This window comes from Microsporum canis, genomic scaffold (genome assembly GCF_000151145.1).
Source record: "Microsporum canis CBS 113480 supercont1.6 genomic scaffold, whole genome shotgun sequence".
NCBI classification, from domain to species: Eukaryota; Fungi; Ascomycota; class Eurotiomycetes; order Onygenales; family Arthrodermataceae; genus Microsporum; species Microsporum canis.
The window spans coordinates 2,280,936-2,290,056 of NW_003299164.1; the positions used below are offsets into that span (position 1 = coordinate 2,280,936).

A 9,121-nucleotide genomic window follows, 5' to 3' on the forward strand; every position below is an offset into this window, starting at 1 on the left:
TCGACTAAATGAAGCCGAGACAAAGATTTTGGGATAGGTGAGAGAGATGTATACGAGCCTCTTTGAGCTTGGTCGACAACCTATCTCCGAGAGGAACAGCGCAAGTGTATATCTGCAGCTGAAGGAGACACCGTAAACGACGATGGTGAGACGAAAAAATGGATCGAACAAACGGGTACGCTGCCACCAAAAGGCAATCGAGTAGCAGCGCAACTTCTCGGCTTCAAACTTCGATATTACTCCTCAGGTGCACGGAACCCATCAGATGTCCTTCCAGATAATCTAATATACCTCGCTGCACTCCTCATTAAAGTTGGATTTATCTCTCTACGTGATCTATATCCCCATCTTTGGCGGCCAGATGAATCCATGGATGCCTTGAAAGAAGAGAAGATGAAGGAAAAAGCGGAGAGGGAGGCAGCTGCTCGTCATGGAGGAGCTGTCAATGCCTTAATGACAGCTGGTGCGCTCGTTGATGACACTTTGCCGCCACCTCCTCGAATTAGGGAGCCAGAAGCGCGACCTTCAACCCCTTCGCGAGACCATGATCATGACCATGATAAGTCGGGAGCCCCCAAGGTGGAGGATAAGGAACAGCTACCTGAGCCAGCTGATCAAAAGGTTCTTCTCTTGAAAAGCCTGCTTGCCATCGGGGCTCTCCCAGAATCCTTATATATCCTTGGAAAATTTCCATGGCTTCTGGACGCTTATCCCGAGCTCCTTGAATTTATCCACCGTATTATTCACCATTGCTTGAGCAAAGTGTACAACAGTGTCCGACCACTGGCCGAACGAGAAGAACTCAAGAGCCGAAAAAAGATCGTCAGTACAGATCAATCAATCACATTGTCGGGTAAGATTCGACTTGGAGATCCAGCCCCACGACGCATTCTTCGCTGGGCACAGTTAGACAAAGAAGACACCAATGATGGCACCGACTATCGCTTCTACTGGGATGATTGGGCGGACAATATCCCGATCTGCCAGGCTGTTGACGATGTAATCGCTCTTTGCGGTTCATTCTTGAATCTTTCTGGCGTAAAAATTGGTAACGATCCCAGTTTGCTCACAAAACTTGCTCGCATCGGCAACCATAGCATGAAGAACGATCCGTCCGAGTTTAATAATGCCCGTTGGAAAGACCTTTGCAAGCGTTTGCTTGTTCCCGCTCTCAGTTTAACAAAAGTTAATCCCGGTGTAGTCAATGAAATATTTGAACTGCTGCAGCATTTCCCTCAGGATGTCCGATTTTCAATCTATGCGGAATGGAATCTCGGGCAAGTCTCCAGAATACCAGACATAAAATCAGCCTTCGACCTAGCTCGCGCCCAAACGAAAGACTCTTTGAAACGGTTAAGCAAGACGAATCTCCGGCCGATGGCTAGGACACTGGCTAAGATTGCATATGCAAACCCTGGGATAGTAATCAACGTTGCCATCAGCCAGATTGAGTCCTACGAAAATTTAATCGAGGTTATCGTCGAATGCGCGCGATATTTTACATTCCTAGGCTATGACATTTTAACCTGGGCATTAGTGAATTCACTAGGGCAAAAAGGACGAAGTAGGATGCAAGCCAGCGGTCTGCTTGCAAGCCGATGGTTAAATTCTTTGGCCACCTTCGCCGGTAGAGTCTTTAAACGATACTCCAGTATTATGAACCCCATCCCGGTTTTACAGTATGTCAGTGACCAGTTACGCCAAAACAACTCTACGGACCTCCTCGTGCTTGAACAGCTCATCAGCTCAATGGGTGGCATTGTTACTGACAATAGTTTTAACGATGCTCAACTCCAAGCAATGGCAGGAGGAGAAGTCCTACAATCCCAGACGATGCTCCAGTTATTGGACAAGCGACACGAGTGTAAAACGACCTCAAAGAGGCTTATGAAATCGCTGTCTGACTCTAACTTAGCCGGATTGCTTCTTGTGGCAATGGCACAAGAACGGGTTACCTGTATCTTCAAAGAGTCAGAATCCGAGGCGGAATTAAAACTACTGGGTAATATATTTGACGAAACCCATCGTGTCTTGACACAATACTTGGACCTCCTGCGATCTAACTTCACGGTTGACGAATTCAATTCTTATGTCCCCGATGTCGTGTCCCTGATCAGTGAGTTTGGATTACAGCCCGAGGTGGCATTTTGGATATCTCGCCCAAGCATCGCCCAACGTATCGCTGATACAAATAAACAAATACAAGAAGCTTCAGTGAAGAAAGGAGGACTGGAAACTTCTATGCCGGAAAAAGGCGCCAACAGTGACATCGAAATGGGTGAAGATAAAGATGTCGCTGAGCCAACCGAGCAAGAAGGGGCCATGACTGTGGATAGCCAAGTTTCGAGCGATGAGGTCAAAACCATACCGGAGTCAAGCTCGCTGGATCCTATCAATTCTGAGAAAACAGCTACTGCGGTGTCACCGTTCAACCCAGTTGTCCAGGAACTGATGGAGAGGATGAAAGCATCCGCCCCCGAGTCCCTTTGGGAGGTTGTCGGCCTACCATTTTATATCACATTTTGGCAGCTTTCGTTATACGACATCTACGTGCCCCAAAAATCCTACGAGGACGAAACGGAACGTCTAAAGAAGCGAGTCATTGCTCTTTCTCACGACAGAATGGACATGAGCTCGGCTGGTGCCCAACGCAGAGAAAGGGAGAAGAGGCAAATTAACGAACTTCACGACCAAATCCTAGACGAGAACAAACGACACATCAGAGCCTACGGACAGACTCGTGCAAGATTGCAAAAGGAAAAAAGCCAATGGTTTGTTGGGATGCGTGTAAAACACGAGCCTCTAAATATTGCACTTATGCAGCAATGTTTCCTTCCCCGTACCCTGCTTTCTCCTATTGACGCCTTTTACAGTTTTAAAATGCTTAAATATCTTCATTCATCTGGCACTCCCAATTTCCGAACGGTGGGGTTATTGGACCAACTGTTCCGGGATCAACGTTTGACCAGCATAATATTCCAATGCACCTCCAAAGAGGCAGATAACTTTGGCCGTTTTCTCCATGAGCTTCTACGCGACCTCAGTAGATGGCATGCAGACAAGGCTGTATATGAAAAGGAGGCATTCGGAGCCAAACGTGATCTTCCTGGCTTTGCTAGAACCATGGACCCTGAGGGGAAGCCTACAACATTCTTGGACTATGAGGACTTCCGGCGCATCTTATATAAGTGGCACAGACAGCTCAGTGCATCCCTCAAAACATGTTTGACTGGAGGCGAGTATATGCATATTCGAAATGCAATCAGCGTTCTGAAAGCCGTCATACAATACTTCCCGGCAGTCAACTGGATAGGCCGGGATATGCAAAACTGCGTGGCTGCCTTGACAAATTCCGATCCTCGAGATGACATCAAAATACCTTCGGCTACCTTAGTTGGAGATTTAAGCAGGAGGGAGAAAAAATGGCTCCTCCCGCAAGCATTCACCATTTTGAACCCAGCGGCCGCGAGCGGAGAAACTGGTAGCAACACGCCAAAGAATGAAGCCGGACTAGAAGATAAGACTTCTAGTGGTAAGCCACGGACACCGCAAGCTTCGTCAGTAACGCCTAAACCCCTAAATGCAAATGCGCCGGAGTTTCAACCAACTGCTGCAGCCATCAAGTGAGTCGACCCTACAACCTTATGAATATTTTCGCGAGCAGTTTCTGACGACCAATAGAACAAATGGAACAACGACTTCTCCCACCACTGGCCGGTTAGAGGTCGAGGATGGTGAGATCGAAGACGCAAAGAAAGAAGAGGCAAAAGTGATGGAAGAATCTGCCAAAACTGACTCTACTAACCGTGCTACACCACTATCAACACCAACTATCCAGGCAGGCACAGCAGACGAAACAACAGCGGATCACAATGACCAGCCCCAATCCGCTCAAGTGGCTGAATCCCCAGTACCTCAGGATAACCGTAGCACCACACCCGTACCTAGCAAAGAGGAACCCCGTCCTCGAGATGCAGGTAATGATATGTCTCCTCAAACAGCTTCCGGCGCTGGAACCAGGACACCTTCGGAATCATCTCATCTATCTAATACCTCCCGACGCATAGAAGTTGATCGGCACGGCAACAGTAATACGGGGCTTCGACCGTCTGCTAGCCTTCCAAATAAACCAGATCTTCCTCGTCAGTATAGGCACTCTGACATGAGAACGCCCGGTGTACGACCAACTGATATGTCTGGAGACCGACGAGATGGCCGGGATCACAAGTATCCCGAACAGGGCCGGCTTTCTAGATACGGGCCGCATGATCATGACAGATTGACTGACCATCCGAACGTAATGGAATCGCGTGGCTTTGGCCGGCTTTCGGAGAAGGACATGGCGCGAAGACCATACCCAGAAGATCACATCGGACGGCCAACTCATATGCGAGATCCCATAGGCCCTCGGGATCAAGAATGGAGGGAACGGCATAGTCGTGGCAGGCTTAATCCCCCTGATCATCTAAATCAGAGGCCGGATCAGCCTCGGTCTCTGCGAGACGAGGAAAGTAACGCTTCCCGTCATGCTAATATGCAACATCCACACGAATACCCGCACCGTCCTGCAAGGCCACAGAGAGAGGACAGGAGACCGCCACATGGCTCACGCCCTCCAACCCCATCTCAACAAGAGGAGCACCGCCCATCATCTTCTCGAATGGATAGACACGATGAACGAGATGACAGAAATACACCAGGCCGTCTCGCACCGCCGGGCGCTTCTCGCCATGATGAGTTACCCAGCGGCCCTCGCGGAAATCGCCCTTCGCATGCAAATCCTCCAGATAACCGCTTGTCTCAGGATCACCAGCGAGATGGGAGAATGAGCCATCTACCGCCCCCTGACCCTACCTATGGCCGGTTAAATCAAGACTCACGATTCCCTCCTGGGCGTTCTCAGGAAGCTTTTGAACGTAATCCTGATATCCCATCAGGCCCAAGACGGAACCAGCCTGGCCGTGGCGGCAGATCGGTTTCGGCCTCAGGCCCTCATGCATCTTCATCAGCTAGCGTGGCCAACCCTGATCGTCAACCCCCTACAGGGCCAGCAAGCTGGACTGGCCAACGGGGTCAATCCCACCAGGACCGACCTTCTCAAGGGGTTAGTGCTTCCGAGGACAGCAACGCAAACCTCAACACTATGGATACGTCTGGAATCCATCCAGACCGGCTCAAAGCCATGCAAGACCCAAATGAACGCGGTTACAGATCCAGTGGAACACCGTCCCAGCAACAGGGAGCACCTCAGCCCCCTCCTCCACCTCCACCTCCTATTGTCCCTCCATCAGGTCCCCGAGGTGGTGCCCACGGCCCACCAAGTGCGTCTCCAACCACCCGCCATCGGCCTTCTGGTATGCCATTACCTGGAGAAGGCGGGCGAGGGGATAAAAGATTTGCCGGGCTTAATAATATGCTGCAGCAATCCTCAACCGGCACAGGTGACAAGCCTGGCCTTGGCCAGATAAACCGAGTCAGAGGTTCAAACAGACAAAGTGGCTCTGTCAGTGGGCCATCGCCTCAGTCAGGAAGGCCGCAGCCTCCAAATGATGCTGGTTCCGCTACCAGTAACACCGGAAGGTCGGAGCTGTTCCCACCACGCTCTAACGGTGCACTGCCCGAAGAAGAGAGCCGCAGGCCGGGCCGGTCTAGTCGCCGAAGCGAAATCATAGATGAAGCATCAAGCTCTAGACGATCTCCGCATTCAACGACCTCCGGTCCTCATACCCCGGATCGTCCCAATGACAGGGCCGGTGATCGTGAAAGGGAGCGTGAACGCCGAACGGGTGAAGACAGTTCGAGAGCCAAAGATAGCAAGAAGGATGACCGCCGGGACCGCCCACGGGAGCGAGACCGTGGTCGTGATAGGGGTCGAGTTGATGAAGTTGCTGAGCGCGACGACGCCAGGGGCTCTCGCGATTCTTCTTCTCGTAGAAGCGGCCACAGTTCAGGGGCAAATACTACCGAAGTGACACCAACAAGCAGTCGTAGACGAGACAAGCGAGAACGAGATGAAGGGCGTGGTTCTGGAAGTGGTGGCAGCGGCGGTAAAGGAATTCTGCTTCCGCCTCCACCGCCGCCGCCACCCCCCATGGACAGACCACTTGACAGATGGGGCGGTGCAGGACCTGGACGCAGTGATGACAGGCTGAGAGACCGTGGTGACCGTGATCGTGAGAGGGGAGGAGACCGTGACAAGGAGAGAGACCGGGGCGATAGGGGTCGAGACCGTGATAGGGAGCGCGGCCGGGACAGGAGAGATGGCCCAAACGTAGGGCCAGAAGGGAGAGGGCCGCCTCTAACTCCGACAAGTGGCCCTGGGGGCAGTGCTGGAAACACAGGCAACAATACCTGGCCTCGAAAGAGAGGCAGACCACACGGCATTGGGGGGGACGAGGGCCATGAACATTCACCAAACATGGGTGGTCCTATGAGGCCAGGACCAGGGCCAGGGCCAGGGCCAGGGCCAGGCAGCGAAAACAAGCGCCAGAGACGTTGACGATGCATATCAAACATAATTTTTACCTTCAACTCGATAAACATTCCTTTCTCGACATCACAACTCTACGCTTTACATCTAGTTTACATCTTTTTTTCTTCTTCTCCTTTGTGTTTTTAGTTGGGAAACGGGATAACTTTAGGGAAACATGCATATCCAAAGAGTTTGTTTAGTCTTTGGTTTCTTTCCGTGCAATTTTTACAATGTTAACATAGGCGTTTTCATCTTCAGATTAGGGACTAAACCACTGAGATCAAGAATGAGACACTCAGCTTCATGTCTATCCCTTTTTTAATCTTTCACGTTCTACGATGTAAAGCTTCTCTTCAACGTATTAAATCCAGAGTTCTACTGTTCCTTTTCTGTGGCTAAAAACGATAAGTTTAAATGTCTTTTCTATTAATATTTAACAGTTATTGAGTTTTAGACGCCTCGGTTTACATGCGATTTGAATATAAAAAGGCAAAGCGAAACGAAAACTTGTCTATTGAGATCGTATTCAAGTAAGCTGGAGAAACCCCGCACTTTGATACCGGGATCTTTGATGCATGCAGGTCGTATTCATTAAGAGCGAGGAACTCGAGTTCATTCGTAGGAAAACGTGGAAACGCAGCTGTGCATGCATGGCGCGAGAAGGAAAGAAAAATCCCCGAAGAGGTGCATGGAAAGGGGGAGAGGAAAAAAGGACCAGATGTATGGAAGTGTTTTTGAGAGAGACAGAGAGAAAGAGACCGGACCTGACGTGAAAGGGGTATATGAGAAGGAGAAGACCACTATGTACCTGGAAGGGGACTGAAAAACCAATTAAAGATGTATCGGAAGCAGTAAACGCCGGGTTGGGGCAAAAGTAAACAGAAGACGACGGAGCAGAGAAACGAGGGAAAAGACGCCAAAGTATGCCATGTCAAATGGCGATAGAGAGTGAAGATGGTGTGAGATATATTAAAAAGAATAAAAAACGACATCTCTTCGGGGTGGCGGTGAGCGGGAGAAGGGAGTGTATGGGGACAGCCAATCAATATAAGGTGGAGGAGATGCCGGCTCAGGTAGCCTCAACCACCATGCCTAAGCCCACATTGCTTCGGTTGGATGCTTTCTTTTTGTGGAAGCCGAATTTAGAAAGCTTTTTGACAAAGGTTTGCACTCGTGACAACTGACCGGCTGAGGGAGCGGTGATAGGGGGGGATAAGTCGGCAACGTCCGTCGACGTGCTGGCAGCGGTCACCGTAGTCGTTGTAGTCGTGTCTGTGACGATGGAGTCTGTGGTGGTGGTGGATAAGGTTCCCTGGGCTGATGCCCGAGTTGCTACGGGCACGAGTCCCAGGCCCTGGCTGATGGGCCTTGGTGTGCTTTCAGCATGTTGACGGGTGTCTGCCCCCGTTGGCGTCTGGGTCTCTGTGCCGATGTCCCTGGAGCCCTGTCTGCCGGCGGTGTGAGGGCTGGGGGGTGCGGCCCCTGCTGGCTGAGTCTCGATAGAATGGACCGGCGACGAAGCCACCGTGGGTTGGTTAACGCTGGGGACCTGGCGGTTTTCAGACCTGTACGGGAACGACGAAGGGTCTTCGGCCATGGCACCCTCCGTCTCCGTATGTGGAGGAGCAGATATCGTTCTGCGTATCTCCATCTCTGTGGACGAGGGTTGGTCTGTAACAACGCCAGCGCTGTCGGGAGCCACCGCAGAGGTGGGTGACAGGGTGGAGGAGGGTAGGTCTGTCACAACCGACGGTCGAGCGCGTGCATCAGGCCGAGATGCTGCCGTCTCAAGGGCCTTGCTTTCTTCCGTAGAGCCCATGGGCCGTCGACCTGGCGGAAGAGCGGCCAGTCTGCGCCGTTCATACTCGCGTTTAAAGTAGACCGGATCCGACTGGGGGATTGGCGCACGGCGGCCAGCCTGCCCCTGAGACTTGGTCTTGTGGTAGAGTGATATACAGGCGTGTCGAAGATGCACCAGAGTCGCAGGGTCGAGTTCCCGTCTGCTGGTCAGAGGAGAGCCCGGGCGGATAGGGGCCAGGGTATCGTCGAAGTTGTAGTACCTCGACTCGTCCTCCACAGGCAGAGGATGAGGAGAGACGAACGGCCGTTTCTAGCGCCAGACACAATATCAATCTCTGATATATATGTATATGCAAACGACTATAGTAAAAAGGGGTTCGACGTACCGAACTAGTGAACCTGAAATTGAACCGCCGTCTCATGGCGACGTCCCACGCTTGCTGGGTCAGCATCTTCTTCTTTTGCCTCTCAGACGGTCTTGTTCTAGTCGACGGGGAGAGAAAACGATGGACAAGCAGATCAAGAAGCGTCTGCGCTGGTGTGCGAGATCCCGCGGCCCATCACACAGGCTTTTATGAGCAGATCTCGCTGAGACCGCCTTCGTGTCTGGTCGGCAGGGAGGTCGGCCGCCAGCCCGAGACAACGAGCAGAGTTAGACTGATGAAGTGACAGCTCTGGAAATGGAGCCCGGGCAAGTGATAGACGAGACGAAGCGAACAGCTATTGGCGGAGGCGAAAAAAGCTGCTTGCTCGGCTCAGCGGTAGTTCCAGTTTGACGCCGTACAGCCGTGAGACCGGCGATGAGACGAAGACGGACGACGGTGAAGATGGACGATGAGATGAAGGCGA

General features: G+C 51.7%; 2 protein-coding genes across 2 annotated transcripts in view; one reads left to right on the forward strand and one right to left on the reverse strand.

Annotated features, from left to right (window-relative positions):
• Nucleotides 1–6,499, forward strand: part of MCYG_06989 (tho2 protein) — a gene marked incomplete at both ends in the record, with an annotated part of 7,784 nt that extends 1,285 nt beyond the window's left edge. The window contains 2 exons of the mRNA XM_002844979.1: nucleotides 68–3,623; nucleotides 3,682–6,499. Of these exons, the coding sequence (XP_002845025.1) occupies nucleotides 68–3,623; nucleotides 3,682–6,499 (6,374 nt within the window). The remainder of the gene's footprint in view (nucleotides 1–67; nucleotides 3,624–3,681) is intronic.
• A 1,042-nt stretch (nucleotides 6,500–7,541) lies between these two features.
• Nucleotides 7,542–8,724, reverse strand: MCYG_06990 (uncharacterized protein; the record flags this gene model as incomplete). Its single annotated transcript, XM_002844980.1, has 2 exons — nucleotides 7,542–8,582; nucleotides 8,659–8,724. 2 exons carry the CDS (start codon nucleotides 8,722–8,724, stop codon nucleotides 7,542–7,544), a joined length of 1,107 nt encoding a protein of 368 aa, XP_002845026.1.
• Nucleotides 8,725–9,121: the final 397 nt, after the last annotated feature.